At 37.6% G+C, this 18,608-nt stretch overlaps 1 protein-coding gene across 1 annotated transcript in view; it reads right to left on the bottom strand.

Annotated features, from left to right (window-relative positions):
- The window catches only part of LOC122812004 (inactive carboxypeptidase-like protein X2), a 730,993-nt gene that overhangs the window by 521,119 nt on the left and 191,266 nt on the right, over nucleotides 1–18,608 (bottom strand). Inside the window, exons 6-8 of the mRNA XM_044084217.1 lie at nucleotides 13,249–13,338; nucleotides 12,014–12,067; nucleotides 6,195–6,266 (exon numbers count right to left, since the gene is read on the bottom strand). Coding sequence (XP_043940152.1) covers nucleotides 6,195–6,266; nucleotides 12,014–12,067; nucleotides 13,249–13,338 — 216 coding nt within the window. The remainder of the gene's footprint in view (nucleotides 1–6,194; nucleotides 6,267–12,013; nucleotides 12,068–13,248; nucleotides 13,339–18,608) is intronic.

The raw sequence follows: 18,608 nt of genomic DNA, 5'->3' as shown, positions 1-18,608 counted from the left end.
TCTCCTCACCTGTTCGCAAATTATTCTGGCCTCCCATAAGCCATCCACCAGAAAACTCTACAGAGATAAGTGGAAAAGGTTCGCTCTCTGGTCTAAAGAACAGATGTTAAACCCCATCTCAGCTCCTGTATCTGTTATACTTCAATACCTTTCTGAGTTTTTTTGAGAATGGAGCATCAACTTCTACTACTGAGTCCACTTGGCAGCTATCTCCAATTTCCATAATGGTTTAGAAGGCGTTCCAATTATCTCTATCCGCATTTGCAAAACGTTTCTCAAAGAAGTTTTCCATAGCAGACCCCCAATCAGGTGGCCTGTAGAGACATGGAATCTCTCTCTGGTATTACAGTCTCTCTCTTTACCCCCTTTTGAGCCTGCTGCAAAATGTGACCTTAAATTTCTATCATGGAAATCTCTATTTTTGGTGGCAGTCACATCAGCTAGACAGATATCAGAATTACAAGCCTTATGCATCAAGAATCCGTATTTAATCTTTCATAAAGACAGAGTACCTCTTCGTACTAATCCATCTTTTCTCCCCAAAGTGATTTCTGATTTCTCTGTCAACCAGTCCATTGAGCTCCCAGACTTTTTCCCAAATTATTCCAATAAAGGAGAATACTGTCTACACTCATTGGATGCACATAGACAGTTACGTTTTTACTTGGACAGGACTAAATCTTTCCGCATGTCGGATCAACTTTTCATCTCCTTCTCTGGACCAAAAATGGGATGTGCTGTATCAAAAGTCACTTTATCAAAATGGCTGAGAGACTGTATTACTTTTTCATACTCACAAGCAAATGAACCTAAACCTGTCAATATCAAAGCTCATTCAACGAGAGCCATAGCAACTTCTGTTGCTTTTCACTCCAGAGCTTCTATAGATGACATTTGCACAGCAGCCATTTGGGCTAAACCCCATACTTACATCAAACATTACAAATTGGACATGGTCTCCAGGGGAACAGCAGTCTTTGGCTCAATGATTCTCAGGAATGTTCTTCCATAAGGGTCACACAGGTCTTCAAGTAGCTTGGGATTCTGTCCCATCAGTGATGAATGGGAAGAAGATTAACAATATCAGATAAAAAAGTTATGTTTTATCATAACGTTCCATCTGTGTTGTTGATCTTCTTCCATTCATCACATCCCACCCTCCGTTCCCCACCAAAGACTCCTGGTGGATCTTATGGGTCCTTGTGGTGTTTTAGGGTTTCTGCGCAAAAATGGCCTCTGCTTTTACTTCTATACGTTGCATGCAAACTCAATCTGAGGTAACTGGGAGAAGGGCATCGTGGGTAGCAGCTTAACTCGAGAGGTTTTGGTGTACGCGAGCTTGGTATTAGGCCGACTCGGTTCCGAGGGCTCGGAAATGAATCCATCAGTGATGAATGGAAGAACATCAACAACACAGATGGAACGTTATGGTAAGACATAACTTCTTTATTAATATAGTAAGTAAAGCCATCTAGTCATATAATTAATAACATGTCACAACATTGTAAATGTATTACTAAGTTTTCAATACAATTAATACTCCATCACAGATTGTGTTATATGAATATTATAATAAATACCACAATTATTTATATAGCTATAAAAACATTTCTAATATGATGAATTCTTCACCATCTTTACCACATTGTCTCACACCTAATATTAAACATTTTCATATAATTAATATTTAATCATGTTTTATGAAAAACGAAAGTCTCAAAATGTCATAAGTATGCAGTCCTTTGATTATATTTCACTTTAGTTTACTTCAAATCTAATGCTAACATTTTCATACGACTGATTTTTTCCTTGTGTATCATACTGTACATCAGTCCCTTGCTTAAAAATATTGCTACTTATACTGGTCCATCTATAGAGTTAAAAGGAAATCATCCAGGCCAGAACTTATGCTTTTCAATAGTACATATGGTGAACATTCTTGAAAAGTTGAACACATTATTAGAAAATCTCTATAATCTTGTCCAACCACTCAAGTGAACTATCATGCCTTTCAAGCCATCTTATTTCAGGGACTGCACACATAAATTACTTTCTTCTTTCCACTAAATCTACATTGTCTTTCCACTCATCTTTGATTTCTATAGTAGTATATATAGCTTGCATTCTGTCCTTGCATCCTCTTGCTCAATGTGTAGTTTGGCTAATCTCGGGAGGCAGTTTCTTTTATCTTTACTATTGCATTCAATTCATTCTCACAAATCAATATACCAATAGTCCAAAACACTTTTAGTATAAAAGAAAATGTCAATTTATATTTTGGCCACCTTCTTTGACACAGTTTTATTGTTTCTACATGTTTCAGCTGATGCTTTACGATTACTCTGTATAGTCGTGCTCAGCATACACCAGGTGCCCAGCCTCTGAAAATTTTCTAGTGGGCTGTTACAATTGGAGATAACTTACTCGTTCTCCTAGTATGTCAAAAGCTCAGTACATATGTCTAGATTTCCCATACTTAACACTTGACTCTTGTACTGGCAAACACTTTACTGCTACAATCCCCTCTGAATTTTTTGCAAACCCTGTCCAGTCTGCTATCTTGGTTTTCACATAGTTAATCAAGTTCGGTCCTTCTTCATTTCCAAAACTCCATATAATGTCAAGTTCTGCCTCCTTGCCTTATCTTCTATTCCAAACATAGTTGTTCAGCCTGCTCATTTTGTTTTGGGGTCTCTGTTGCTTCATCCTCTGTCTCAAAGGTTTTGCATTTAGCAGATCCCATGAACATTTCCTGTTCTTGCAAAAACACTGCATCCTCTACTCCACCCACTTCCAAATGCTTTAACTATGTCATACACAATCCTGCTAGGTGCTACAGTTCATTACTTATTGGTTGTAAGCTGCTAGTCCCCTCTAGGTTCCACAGTTCAATAATTATTGGTTCCAAACTGTTGCTTTCTTATGTATCTAGTTATTAGTCTTAAAGTAGCACAGTTGCCCTACTCACTGCTCACTCCACAACAAAATTGTTTGCTTACTTCCATAGCTGATTGGTAAACACCTTCACTCTTCTTTACATCAAGATTTTCTTTAAACAAACTACTTTTATTTTAGAAACTCACAGATAATTATGGAGCAACACACATAGATAACCTATTTCTACAAGCACTAATGAGCCAAAATTAATTAGTAATACAACTACAGCTACTTTACCCTTACTAAACACTTGAGCTACTGTGCCTTAAATAAAACTGATTTCATTCCCTCTTACATTCTCTATATAGCCTAAATCATATCTCTATTTCTTTCCCCAATGGTACAAACAGGGGACAGTTACTGTTGCAAGATGATCTCTGCCCACCATTTTTATATATTTTGTGCTAGGTAGTATGTGTATAAAGGAGCATAATGTTTAGCTCTGTGTTGTTTCACATGTGTGACCTTGTTCCATACTGTAAGCTCTGTATGACTCTTTTGGCAAAGTCATATATGAATAATATTTGCATTAAGACAGTCTGTGTTTTGTAAAACTCTTGTAATTCCAATTGTGTTACATAACTAACCCAATCAAGAAGAGATAAATAAAATAAAATAATGGTCATTACTAACATGGGCGACCGTTGCTCTATACAAATAGTCAACTCCTCCCTGGTTAGATCAGACCACAAACTAATCACCTTGGAAATCCACATCCCTCTCACCCCCACCCCACCCCCCCACAAAGGTAACCACCATGTAAAACTTCTCCAAAGCTAACTTTCGGCTCCTAAAAACAGAGGTGGCTAACTTCACGGCACCCATACAAATGGAGAATAGTTGCATGATTGCCAAATCATACACCAATGCACTGTACGAACACGAACACAAATGCATGGATCCCACCATACCCAATAGAACCAAGACGCTTTCCTTCAAAAAAAAAGAAAGACAATCTGGTGGTCCCCTGCCATAAACAAACTCTACAACAGAAGGAGGAAACTGAGGCGGAATAACGTGAAGTCCCAAGACTGGAAAAACTCCCTTATCAGCCTCAACAAAAAGTTGAGATCCCTCATTAAATCCTCTAAAGCTAACTATGAAAACAGAATTGCAGCAGATACTAAAGACAACCACAAGGCCTTCTATTTAGTTATGTAAAGAATCTCCACGGCAATACCCAGATTTGTTCTGAGCTACCGCACAATGGTACCTCCTATAACGAGCCAACAGATATTGTCAATATACTGGCCGACAGATTCCGAGCCAACTTTAGCCCTCCCCCCAAAGGACCAGTCACAATACCAGTAAATTGCCAGGCACCCAGTATTACTGCTGCACAGGTTAAAACAGCGCTGTCCAAGGCCAAGAATACAGCTTTTATGGGACCTGACAATATCCCTGGCTGTGTTCTACATGAACTACAGAGTGAACTGGCACCTCACCTGTGTGTCCTGTTCAATCACAGCCTCACCTCAGGCTTTGTCCCTACCGAAAGATGCACTGCTACAGTCATCCCTCTCCACAAAGGAGGAATGACTACAGACCCTGGCAACTATCGCCCCATTAGCCTGATGAGTCTGATATGCAAAGCTATGGAATGTATCATCATGGACCTAATAAACGAGGATATAGGGAATTTCCAAACTCTGGATTCCACACAGTTTGGTTTTGTGTAGGGTAGATTATGCCTGCTCAACTTTGTCAACTTCTTTGAGTCAGTCACCTGAGCTGTGGATGAAGACAAGGTGGTTCATACAACCTACCTTGATCTGGCCAAGGTCTATGATACCATTCCCCACTCAGGAATCATAGAAAAACTCAATAAGCAAGGTATCAACCCCTATATCACTAGGTGGGTTGCAAACAGGCTCACAGGTAGAACCCACAGTGTGAAAGTAGCTGACTCCAAGTCAGACTCCCGACCAGTCACGAGGGGAGTCCCACAGGTTTCGTTCCTGGGTCCTCTCCTATTTGGTATCTACTTCTCTGAAGTCCAGGCCAACATGAAGGGACTCAGGCTGACAAAGTTCGCAGACGATTGGAACTTGGGAGCTATTATTAACTCCCCAAGAGATGTTGACATCCTACAAAAAGGCCTCACTGAGACCAACGACTGGTGTCAGAACCATGGCCTTAAGCTCAATGCCAAAAAATGCGTCATCATCCCCTTTAGGAAAAACCCATTTCCCATGAACTACCACATCGATGGTAGTCCACTGAACACAGAAGATGTTATAAGAGATCTGGGAACACAGGTTGACAGCAAGCTCTCTTTTGACCACCACACTGCCAATGTGGCCAGAAAGTCCTTCTATGTGGCACATCTCATTACTAAGGGTTTTGCATCCAGGAAGAAAGAGGTCATTGTCTCCCTCTACTCTTCTCTCATTAGGCCAATCATTGAGTACAATGCTCCATTTGGCATGTACCTCACTAGACACCTGCAACAATTGGAGAGGTTGTAGAAGTACCTCACAAAGAGGATCCTAGGCCTTAAACATTTGTCCTATATAGACAGACTCAAAAAACTCCAACTACTATCTGTCTCATATCGTCTACTTAGGCAATCTCTGCTTGACTTACAAAGCCATGTCTGACCCAGCTCTGTTAGAAATGCTACATCTAAAGAAATCCCAATCCCTCCGCACTACACGCCCCAGAGACCTCAAACTCATTACCACAATCAACAAAACATGCTGGAGGGACAGGTTCATAACCCAGAGACTGCCCATGCTAAGGAATAGACTTCTCATACATGTCAAGCAGAGCACCTCACAGGCCCTCTTCAAGAGAAATCTTGATGAGTGGATGGGAAATAGAAAATTCACCCAAGGGATCACTCCAGTGGCTTTACCCGACAGAAGCACTGGGAACTAAGGTAGGGTGGCACGATGCCAGGGTAATCCTATGGGCTAGGCTTGTAAAGGCTCCAGGGCCATTAGCCTAGTACACACCTATGAACCTATAAAATAAATAATAAATAAATAAAATAAGTACAATGTTACCATACCTATATTGACATTATATGTTCTTTGTCTTTATATTCTTTTTATTACATAATTTGTGCACTTACTAGAGCTTCTCTCCCTAGTCCTTCCCTGTAAATAGAAATTGTTCAAAGGGGCTATTCCGGTTACTAAAAATTAAATAATTTAAAGTATATTAAGAAAACTGAGAACAACATTATCTCTCAGCAGGCACTTTCTCATCATACCTTTTCTGTCATCCATTGTGTAACACAAAATGACACTTACCATCATCATAGTCCACAGGCTCTATAACAGGTTTGTCCTCCCGATCATCGTAGTGAGGTTCTACAGGTTTCTCTACAATTAAGAAAATTATTTGTGAAAATATGACACCATAACAGCTATGTAAAAGCACTCAAAGACCACAGGTGAATTAAAAGTATTGTGATTCAGTTCTACTAATGGTAAGTGTCAATGCTTACAAAGGAATTACTGCTTGACCGTTACCTCCTTCTTAACAACGTATTGCAAATGATACCAGGATTGTTTTAAACAAGCAGAACGAGTGGTAAAGAAGTATACAATGTATCATGGAGGCACTTTCACCAGCAACAGCCTACCAAGCTAAAAAACTCAATCATTTAATCTGGGGTAGAGGTTGTGGGGTGCTCCAATAACAAAAGTCTTGCTGTTACTTTATACATTTTGAACCCCTGCAGAGTATTATGCTATGAATGGCTAAATCAGAAAGAGATGACCACTGAAGCAAGAGCTAGAATGTGTAGTGGGTACTTAAAGCATTACTTGATAACATACCACTGAATTAAGTTCACAGTCTAAGTTTGAAACAATGAATTTACTGTCGCTAAGGTGACAAAATGTGAGTGTGAGCTTTTGCTTCTTGTGTGAGATGTACCATTCCTAAATTACTTCCTGCTGGCTGCTGAGAAGAAATCTGCTATAGCAGCAGTTAGTTATAGCCTGCCTTCTGGAGAGCTGCAATACACATCACAACAGAGAACATGGGAACCTGCTTCAGGCAGTATGCTGTACCATGAGGTGCGTCCTGCTATATAACTCTTTTGGAAAACATCCTCCATGCTGCTGCAAGGCTTTCTTCATTAGTGTATCTGGCAACTGACAGGAGCAGGAAAGGGAATTCATCCAAAAAAAACTTATAGTAATTGTGAAATGTATAGAACATGCTTTAGTATTACTCTAACAACAAACATTACAAATATGCAATATAACTATAACTGAGCCAGCTCTACTAACGATACACTTTCATCACTTAGTGCTATATTAGAGAACAGATTTGTTTTTAAATAATACACTAAATAAGCTAAACACCTAAATGAAAATACACTAGCAACATCAACATTTTAAAGAGGAAATGTGTTTTGTTTTGTTTCACACCCTTCCCAAATCTTCCAACTTAGAAAAAAAAAAAAAAAAACTGTCAAAGGCTGCTGCCCTCTAACAAAACAACATAAAACAACTGTCTCCTTTAAAACAGTGACTTACTGCAGCTTTGTGGAATGTTTGATTCAGAATGGAAAATATGAAAAACTTACTCATTTGATACACTTCCCATCTGCCAAGAAGGTTAATGAAAACAGAATTTAAGATATCTGGGACACTGATGAGCACAAATCAACCGGTATCATGGAGAAACAGAGGGTAAAAACTATAAAAGGGATAGTGAATAGGGCAACCATTTACACAACAAAACTTATTTCCTACAAAATCTAATTAAGAGATGTCAGAAGAATTAGCATGGAATTTGTATCCAACTTTGCTGCATTCTAACATAATTTTATCGATGCTCCTTATAAATCCAGTGCTCTTTTTTTTGCTCACATTAAAAAAAAAAACTAATAAAGTACCATAGTGATAACATATCCTCCTTGGCAATAAACATATGCAGTTTCCTACTCCTAAACAGTTTATTCAGGTTTCTGTCTCAGAACTTCAAAGACCTATGGAATGCACTATACTGCTAAGATGAAATGTAAGAGTGTAATTAATATCAATGTGTGTGTGTGTGTGTGTGTGTGTGTGTGTGTGTGTGTGTGTGTGTGTGTAAGGGAAATAAGCCCAGATTCTGAAAACTAATCAAATAACAGCACTGCACAATTTGTTTCACTGGGTAAACAAAATGAGTCAGATGCTGAGACTACAACCACAGCCCCCTGCGGCTAAATGTACTTGTCTCATGAAAGCATCAGTGGAAAAAAATGCTAATCTGGTAGTGAGGTATGATCTGTTACTTAAAATATGTCTAATAGTTTGTTGAAAAATGAGTGGTTCTCCCTGGAAGACTACTCCAAATCAAAAGCCTAAGTATAGCATTGTTAAATAGATCCTGAAAAATCACAGGGATCCCTACTAAGACCAAGCCCAAGTTAGTGTTCCTTTTCCATCACTTTTTTCTACAACTCCTATTTCTGGATCTGTTAACTAGGTAAGACCCACTAGCTACAACTGTTTCTTTTCAAGGGCTACTAAGAAACCTCGCATATGGGTAAATTACTTATAACCACAGAAAGGAAAAGCTGAGGAAATCCAGGTCTACAAGATATGGTACATAAGCAGCCTTAACTCTCTCTCTGCTATACTGGCAGCTGTTTTATACAGTGGATTTTAATAAGTCTAAGATATGTTTATTTGCATTTATAATTTGGCAAGGTAGTGGTGATGCTGGCAATAGACTACATACCAGGAACGATTTTACATAATGTGTCTACAGTTGTAGTATACACAGCTCTCCACATTATTTTCGACTTGCAAGCAGATACATGAGAAATGTCCTTGTTCTCCCATTAACATAAAGAATTATCCACCTAGCATCCCTCCATGAGGAAGCTTTCCAAATCAGTCTTCACTAAACACAACTAGTGTTAAAGAGGCACCATTTCTTAAGAACTGACATTTCAGAATTGCTTATTTTGACTTCAGTACAGTCCTCACTTTGTTTAACTCACAAATGGTATGTACAATGGCATAAATGATGCTGGATGCCAAAATGCAAAAATCAAGCATTTCCTCAGATCTGTTTTATTTGACAGTCCAAAGAATATGAAATAGCTCTGTCCTCATTTGAGCAAGCTTTGTGTCCATGAGAGGGGCCTCATGCTAGATGGCTCTACTGGGATGCATAAGGACAGGATGAAGGTTATTAGCACGTTTACTGCTGCACACACATGGAATCACTGGACGAAAAAGCTTCATGCCAATGAAGCAAAAACTATCATATTACCCCTATCCAATCTGAAAAAAAAAAAGATTTTCAGACTGAGAATAGCAATTGCTACAGATTATTTTGAATCCCCACAAACAAACCATCCTCATAGCACAGCACTAACACCTTATTTCAAAATTATGATGTAGTTAGAGACCTGGGAAGATGGGTTGATAATTCCCTCTCCTTTGACCACCATGTAGCAACAGTTGTCAGGAAATCCCTCTAGCTGACACAGCTGACCACCAAGGGAATATTATCCATATCTAAAGAGGTTATTGTCCCCTTGTATTCAGCACTGATCAGACCCATTATAGAATACAATGCCACCTTTGGAATGTACCTCACTAGACATATCAAACAGCTGGAAAGCCCTCAGATGTTCCTTACAAAGAGGATCACATGTTTAAGACCCCTAAGCTGCAACAAAAGACTAGAAGCACTGTCAGTGTTTTCCTTTTTTCATAAGCTACTCAGATGAAACTCATGTCTTGCCTTCTGAGCAATCAGTGTCCCAGTAGTCCAGGATCTCTTGAACTTTCACAAATCAAACAGTTTCAGAAATACCAGAACAAGAAATATAAATCTGCTTCAACAGCTCAATAAAACAAGACTGATTCATTGCTCAGCTTCTCTCTCAGCTCTGGAAAAGACCCAACATCCCCACCCCCTCAAATAAAGCAGTGTGACACATTATCTTTTTTTTTCAAATGGGACCTGGATAATTAGATGGGTATTCGTGAATTCTCCCCAGCATGACTGGCTTAGTCTTCCTCAAGAGGGTCTAGGGTGGGAACTGGCCAAGTATAATGGTTGAAAACTCAATAGCCCTGAACCTCTTATGATTCCTATGAACATAGGAGGCAAGCAGCCCACTCAACTTTCCTGTCTTTATTACTCCAGTAGAAAATAGCAGGATTCTCCCACTGTACTTTTCACCAGTACTAAGTTAACCACCTGCCAATCCATACGCACAATTTTTTAGTTTCCATAATATCTCCTCACACACTGCCTTGTGACAAGACTAAATGTAGACATCATGAGACAGTTCATGTCCCTAAAATACAGCTAACGTAATTAACTCCCACTATATTTGCAAACATCACTTAGAAGCAGTTAACTCTTAAGAGCATATGGAGGGAGTGTTCAGGATGGTATGACAGAGAGTATATTGTTTAGGAATATGATAGTTTGTATCCACAATGCTGGTCTATATCAAAACATCGAACGCTTAAAACAGCGAACGATGTTTCATCAACCCTTTTTCAGCAAAAGCTGAAAATGTCGAAAGCAATGAACAGCGATTTCCTTGGGAAAGAAATCGCTGATCCAACCAAAAAAAAAAAAAAAAAAACAGTAAACACTTCCAAACACATACACATGTACTTTAACCCTAATTGTACCCCCCCCAAAAAAAAACAGTAAACAACTGAAAAAACATATGCACGTAACCCAACCATACATCTAACGGGAAAAAAAAAAGTAAACATTTTAAAACATATGCACTTACCTTCACCCACACCCTAACCCTAAGGTCAGTAACTCTTGCACATTTACGTAAACAGTTCCAAACACATACACACTTACCTTAACCCTAATTCTACCCCCCAAAACAAAAGTAAACAGCTGAAAACACATACACACTTAACTCAACCATACATTTAACGCAAAAAAAAAAAAAAAAAACAGTAAACACTTTCATACGTATGCACTTACCTTAACCCGCACCCTAACCCTAAGGCCAGTAACTGTTGCACATTCACGCTCGGGAGCTATACCGGACAAGGGACCACACTACAGTGCAGAACACGGCAAAGCAATGAAGCGGTCAAGCGACTTCTTTCCAAGGGAAAGAATTCACTGAACAACCCCTTCGCTGTTTTGCCTGTCCGCTCTTTATGTGTCGACGAAAACGCATTTGACAAAATGCATTTTTGTCATTCTAATAGGAATCCCACAATGCTTCCTGCACCAAAACAGGTAATATAGTCAATTGTATGAATGCACTACATTCATTTGGTTTAACTCATGTAAGCCCATGGTGACAGTTTCATTGTTTCTTGCAGCCAGTAACAGTCCTACAGTCAGCCTAGGCTTAGGTTTAATATATTATATTATATGCATGTTTCACAACTGTTCATAATCATCCATAAAACAGATATACATTCAGAGTCTGAACTGCCTGTGTTAACTAATATATTTTAAAGCTTACCAATAAAGTCATATCCCAACTGCCTGTGAAATTTTAGCATTTTTCCTCATATGCTTTTGTCATCTGTTCTAAGACTACATAAATATGGGCTTCCCATTTACTGCAGGAGGGGTAGCGACATAAAGCCTGCTCATATCTGTATAGATAACAGCATAAGAAGCAAGATATTAACAAAATAATTATATTACATTTGAGCTGGTTTTCTATTCCATTCTCAGTTATTGGCATGGGAGCAGTAAGGAAAACTGATAACATCTGGAGTTTTCATTCTATTAATGGTCACTAATACTAGGGGGAGAGTAAAAGAAACTACATGCAAACCATAATGTTCTTCATTATTAAAAGTTAATGACACAGAAAACTTCTCAACAAAGAGCCCACATAAAGCTATGCTTGCCACTGCCTGTATATCCGCTTTTGGAGTATTCACTGCTTCCACATATTGCTGTTAAATGATTCCCACTTACTTTGATCTGGTTCCAGTCAAGACTGCCTGTCTCATGACCATCAGTGGATAACAAGCTGCACTCTTACATGATTAGACATCCCTGGGTGTTATGAATTCTTAAAGAAATTATGTACTTCTAAACTTCTACGATAGATTGACAAATGAGTTACACATAATGTGCTTACTATTCACAATTACCATACCTGGTTCTGGGCTTGGTATCTTAGTTGGTTCTGCAGGTGGCACCTGGAATTCAACTACAAAAGAATAAGGAATTTAGCAGCTGGAAAAGAACACAAACCTTCATTTGTATTCCACTCATGCAGTAATTCATCTTCCAGACTTCTACTTACAGAGTTCTTAAATCTGCAATCCCATGTGCATGCAAATGTACACATGCTTGTCTGAGCAAGAATCCTGACAGCTTTCTTCCATTTCATATTTAAAAATCAGTACGCTGTATTTATACATATGATAAAGTTAAAATTAATCCTTTGAGGTTCTACTAGGTGAGAAAGGTATGCCACTGTCTGCAGCAGTGCTGGATCGTATTTTCTAAACTAGCAAAGCTATTGCAAGCATTTGCATAAACACTATGCTTAGTCCGAAGGTAAAATCTGTCAGGGAGCACAAGTGACATTAGGCCTCATTACTTGTGAATACTGTAGATACAGATATTTGGTTAGGCTTGTGAATAAAAGTAAAATTCAAAGACATTGTTAAAGAATCAAGACAAAAATTAAATAGCTTAAACAATACCTAACAGGTAAAACAAAGACAAGCCATATTTAGTAAAGTAATAATAATATGCACACGTGTAAGAACCACACTTTGGCTTTATAATATAATAAAACTTAATAAAAAAGTTTAAAAATTTAAAAAACTGCTAACATCACATTATTGTGCCTAACAAATTCCTAATCCAGATTTTTATTGGGGTATGACACACAGGAAGACTTTTATTAATAACTTCCATATCCAGACAAAACTGTAACTATTAGCCATTATTGCAACATAGTTGCATGGTAGGAACTCAATTCCATAGCTTACATAGTTTAGGGGAAAAGACAGAAGGGCTAATTTGTAACCATGGTAACCGATACAAAACTCTATACAAGTAATAAGAAAACAGTACAAGAAAAGACTTGAGACTAAAACAAAAGTGTGAAACACAAAGTGAACATATCTAACTTAACAAATCTTAAAGACAGACTGTATTCTAAGATACGTGATCACAGTGACACAAAAAAAGTATCCCAGAATTAGATGTATCTCACAGATGAGGGATGGTTATAGGAGTTACTCAAAATACATCAGTACAAAAAGAGGCAACAAGAGTAATGCATCAGCATTTCATTTCCCTTTATATGCCAGCATGACTCAACCTAGCCAGGTCTTAATGCATTAAGTTTAATATATAGTTTAGCCTTCAACATACGTTCCACTGGTTCTTCTGTATAATATTTCTCTTCCTCCTTCTTTTTAGTTGCCTTTGTTGTGGTCTTCTCTGGCAATGGTGTTGGGTGAACTGCAAAAGAAAGGAAAAGAAAAAAATCAAACGTTGTAAAGTTGTAATACTAAAAATGTTTCTTTATTGGCACAGACTTCACAGTAAAGGAAGCAGGAGAAGAGTTCAAATAATTATTTCAAATGTCCACTGCTGGTAAAGTACAATGGTGACATCCAAGTTTAAGAACACATTTTGCTGTTAAGTGGTTATTTGTATGGACCTTCATTTCTTGGAAGGTTATATTACTTAATAATATTGAAAGGGGGCCTACAGGGTGCAGACTACATGCTAAAGCAATAAACGAAACACTCAGAAGGGAATACAGGCACTCACTTTCAAATGATATACAATGTTTTAATAGATAAGAAAGAGGTGAAAGGAAACAGGGCAACACATTGGTACAGTGGCTAGCAGTGCTGTCTCATGTTGCTTGTGTGGTGCACTGTGCAATGCATGTAAAGTACTGGCTTTCCATAAAAGCAAGATAATATATGTGTAGCAGTCAGTTGGGCTCTGTGTTTTTACTTCAAGGGATACCATGCAACAAAGAAAAAAGTATTATGACACTTTTTTCAACTTTAAGGAAACTAGTTGACCAGATGGAGAATGACTCAGGAGGAAAAGCGGTGGTGGCTGTATTACCAAAGAAGGTAAAGACCTGTCAGACCCAGCTTCACATACACCCATGTCAATATTAAACCATGATTATAAAGTGTTTATGTCTATGCTAGCTAAAAGAATGGCAGAAGTGTTGCCAAAATTAATAGATATGGATCAATGTGGTTTTGTGGAGGGGAGGCAAACATTTAAAGAAATTAACAGAACAATGATGATCCACAGTGAAGCAAATTGTAAGGCAATTGATACACAGAAAGCATTTAACAGAGTAAGCTGGGATTTTACAAGTATGATAATGGAAGCATGTTCACACCCTGATAAAATAATAAGGTTAATTAGTAGGATATCTGAAGGCTCCACAAGAATTAAAGTGGGAGGATTCCTCTCCGATAAATTCTGTTTGAACACAGGAACCAGGTAGAGGTGTCCTCCTTCCCCTTTGTTATTTGCTTTATATTTAGAGTCATTAACAAAATAAGGTACTCAGAAATTCAGGGATCTAATTGGTATGGTAGTCAGGAAAGCCATATTTATTTACAGATTATATTATTTTATACTTGACAAATGAAGAAAAGGATATTTCAGTGTTGTTGAACTTTTTGGGATATGAAATTAATGAAGATAAAATAGAGGCTATAGTCATAAATTAAGTACCCACACACAAATTGGTTCAGCAATACCCATATTTATGGTACACAATAAGATGATGTATTTAGGAGTATGGAATAAATCGAGAAGACACTAAACTAAAGATAACATAAAAATTGGAAACTGGAAGTTCTTGTTTATGGAGATGGATAGTAATATACAAGCAGTGAAAAATTTTTGAGAGGGGAACAAAGGAAGGGTTAAGTGGGATAATATGATCCTCCCAACAGAACAAAGTAGTTTAGGATTACCTGATTTGAAGGGATATGTTAGAGTTGTACACTTAAGGCTCATATAGATAGCAAAAGCAGAATGTTATAATAGAGAGATAAAAAGAGATAATGATGAATTGAGGGGAGAGTTCAAGAAATAAGGAGAGAGTGGGATTTTGGATGCAGATCCTTAATAAGACTAATAACAATGACACAGAATACTATATTCATAATGTTTTAGAAAGTATTCTAAAACTTATTGCCATGTGGGTCCTTTTACTGAATAAATGCCTTGATAGATTGATTAATTAATTAGTTACTGAATTGAATGAGTACTTAAGGACACTGGATTTATGTCTGTTTTATCATCTGATGAAGTGTTATATGAAAGCACTTACCTGCAATTAAATTATTTTAACTACAGCTTTGGTGGTCATACTCTTTTATTTTTGGAATTAGGAGAGTCTACTAACACCAAGTAATGTTGACCATTCCACTCAAAGATATCTGTGGCTACTATCGACCAAGGTAATTCAGGAATCTGGCTTAACTGAAGTAGTTCTTTCTGTTGATGCGGCTTTGTACTATTACATACTGAACAAGATGAAAGTACTTTCTCAATATCTCTTGACACAGAAGGCCAAAATACTAGACTTCTCGCCCTTCTTTTGGTAGAATCAGTTCCTGAGTGGCCACAATGTAAGATCTTGATGTACTCTTGTTGCAAGGATGCTGGAACATTCATTTTAGGACCTTTCATGATACCATTGTCTGACAAAATCTCATCTCTGTAAGGAAAATATGGTTGCACTTCTACTGGTAAACAAGATTGCTTTGAAAGCCACCCTCGACTGATAAAGAGGTTTAGCTTCTGAAAAATTGTGTCTGAAGCTGTGTGAGTTCTGAGACATGTGGAAGAAAGTTTTCTCACTTCCATGATCTCAAAATCAAGTTGTTCATTGTTATGCTGTTCTGTGTTTTTTCTGGGCGATCTGGATAAGATATCAGCAAGATAAAGAAATTTGCCTTTTGTGTAAACAAGATTAAAACTGTACTTCTTCAATTTGAGCATCATATGCTGCAATCTAGCTAGAGCTGTAGCCATAGGCTTTCTCAAAATAGTGACTAAAGGTTGGTGGTTAGTTTCTACCTGGATAGGTCGACCATAAATATAATCATGGAACTTCAAACATGCAAAAACATTTGCCAAAAGCTCTTGTTCTACTCTCTCTTTGATATAATTCTTCCCCTAATTTCTCCTCCACCACCTTGTCTCTTTTCTCATCTGATTATAGATGTCTTTGTGATTTATTTCCTGCTCACCTCTTTTACTGGCATAAAGCACCTCTGAATTTCCTGGCCTCTTCTTTTTACCTGTGGGGGTTTCAGCATTTGGTGTTTCATGTCCTTTCGGTGTCTCTATGTCACTTTTCCTTATGTCTAAGATAGGTTGCTTTCCCAGGCCATATCTTTCAGGCAATTCAGATGTTTACTACCTGTGTTATTTAGCTGTCTATGATACCTTTGTTTAAACTTTCAAACATCCTCAGTACTGTGTAGCGTAAACCTTCTCTGTACTTTCAGAACTGCCGGATATTTCAACCATGCAGCAGTTCCATTCATTCTAAATTAATTTAATACATCCAGTGTAGCTAAAAATTCCACTACTCAACTGGTATTTACAGCCATGTCCAAAGAATCTGTGAACATTTTGGATGAACGTAGAGGAGATCTTCAATTTAAAGTCTACAGGAACCTCACTTTCACCAACACATGCATCTTTACTGCAGAAAACATTTTATAGAGTCAGGCTATTCAATTATCTACACTTAAGTCAGGAGATGGTAAGTTTTTCTGCTGAGTTAGACATTCTGAAAAATAAGTTTCTAGCTAGGGACTATGACATTCAAGTGACTGATAGTATTTTTGATGACATGCGTTATTAAAGACACACACAGTATTCACTCATTTTGAAATGCACTCATTTGGAAGGAACCGTAAATAAAGTGACATACAAACTTTGAAAGTGATCTTTGTACCGAATACTCAGTCTGTAGCTCTAACATTAAACAAATTCTTAGTACTAACTAGAATGTCAGGGGCAGTGCTGAGCTACTTCCAAATATATGGCTTTAATCCAACTTTATTCACAAAAGAAATGTCTACTGGAAAATATTGCTTGAAAATTACAAAAAATGTCATCTAGTGTCTTTGTCACAAGGAAGTCTTTGAGGATGTTCTCCTGCGGTCTATGTAGCTATTGTAAATGCATGAAAAATAGCCCATCCACAATTGTTAAATGTATGAAAAATCTATTGTAGCAAAGAAACAATTTTATGTGTAATTCTTCAGGAATTGTGTATTAGGCATTATGTTGGACCTGTGATTCATTTTATGTTGAAAAGACTGTCTCAGTAAGTTTATGAACATTTACAGGCTGTTAAAAGAAGGGATACTAGAAACTAACTACTTATATGATCTGAAGTTTTTGAAAGATACTCATTTTTTTTCTTTTAGACTTTGTTGAAACAGTGAACTTTAAAAGTGATCTGGAAAATCTCTTGGAAATTAAAGAACTGTGCCGGTAACTCAGTCTTGAGACCAATGTGTCTCCAGAGCTGAATGACATGATAAATATAATATTAAGGATACATTAAAGATGAGGTTTGTAAAGTTATAAATTATTTAAGAGTTTTTGTTTCTTTTTTTTTGTGTGTATTGGCTAGCCATGGATTGCATGATTTTTCTAGCTTTGTTATTTAAACCCTTCTGTATATGTTTTACTTCTGAAAATGTCTGTTCATTAAAAGATAAATGTGTTAATATCTCTTTTCAGTGTGATACTTTTTGGAGTGGTGGTGTATAGTTTTTTTTACACTCCAGGTGGAAGACAAATGTTTTATTTCATTAAACTTGCAGAAAAATGCAGGATAAAGGAATTGAACCATGAACTACAGGAAAGAGCTCATTACTAATTCAATAGTCTTGATCCTCCGCTCCAACTTCAGACATTAAAAAATATATATCCTTGTGGGTAATTAGGTAAACTGAGCACTGCAGAAACTGCTGGGCTCCTGTAAAAGAAAATTTCTGATTGACTATACAGCATGACTACACATATTTCCAGTGCTGAGTAATAAAATGTCATGAAACTGTATTTTTGGTGTCCTTGTGCTTGGCCCTCAGATTCTCTTCACAGCTCAAGGGCCATCTTTTGCAAAGCATGAATATCCTACCAGCCTCTATTTGGGTTTTCACCATGGTCTCCATTTTCCTCCCACTTCTAACTTGCAAGCAGATAAGTGGACTGACAGCACTCTGAGCAGGCTACACATGTATGTTTGGAGTATATAAGAGTTTGTGTGTGTGTGTGTGTGTGTGTGTGTGTGTGTGTGTCCTGACAGTAAACTGATTACGGGAAAATGAATGACAGGTAAGACTGGCACAATATACATTAGGGCAGTAGAAAAAATCTCTCTCTCATAAATGACCAAGGAAGTGAATATGCCTAACGGCAGAGTGGAAGAATGTCAGTGACTCAGAATGTGGAGTATGTCTGGATTATTAGAAGCACAAACATGTCAAACAACAGCCTTATTCCCTGAGAAATTAATGTGACTGCATGGCTGTCTCACAGAGCAGATTTATTCTTTATGAATTTAAGGCAGAGTATACACATGCCACAGAAAGTTTTATTCTAGACTTGCTTTATCTCCTTGTGAAATGAAGCTAAAAAAGTTACCAACAGACAAAAGCAGCCTTCTGTGGTGCAAACAATTTCTCTCTCTAATTCAAGAAAGTTCTATAAGG

The sequence above is a fragment of the Protopterus annectens genome, chromosome 9.part0 (genome assembly GCF_019279795.1).
Source record: "Protopterus annectens isolate FY-2018-M chromosome 9.part0, PAN1.0, whole genome shotgun sequence".
NCBI lineage: Eukaryota > Metazoa > Chordata > Ceratodontiformes > Protopteridae > Protopterus > Protopterus annectens.
The sequence above is the reverse complement of the archived record's forward strand: the minus strand, read 5'-3'. Positions and strand labels throughout refer to the sequence as shown.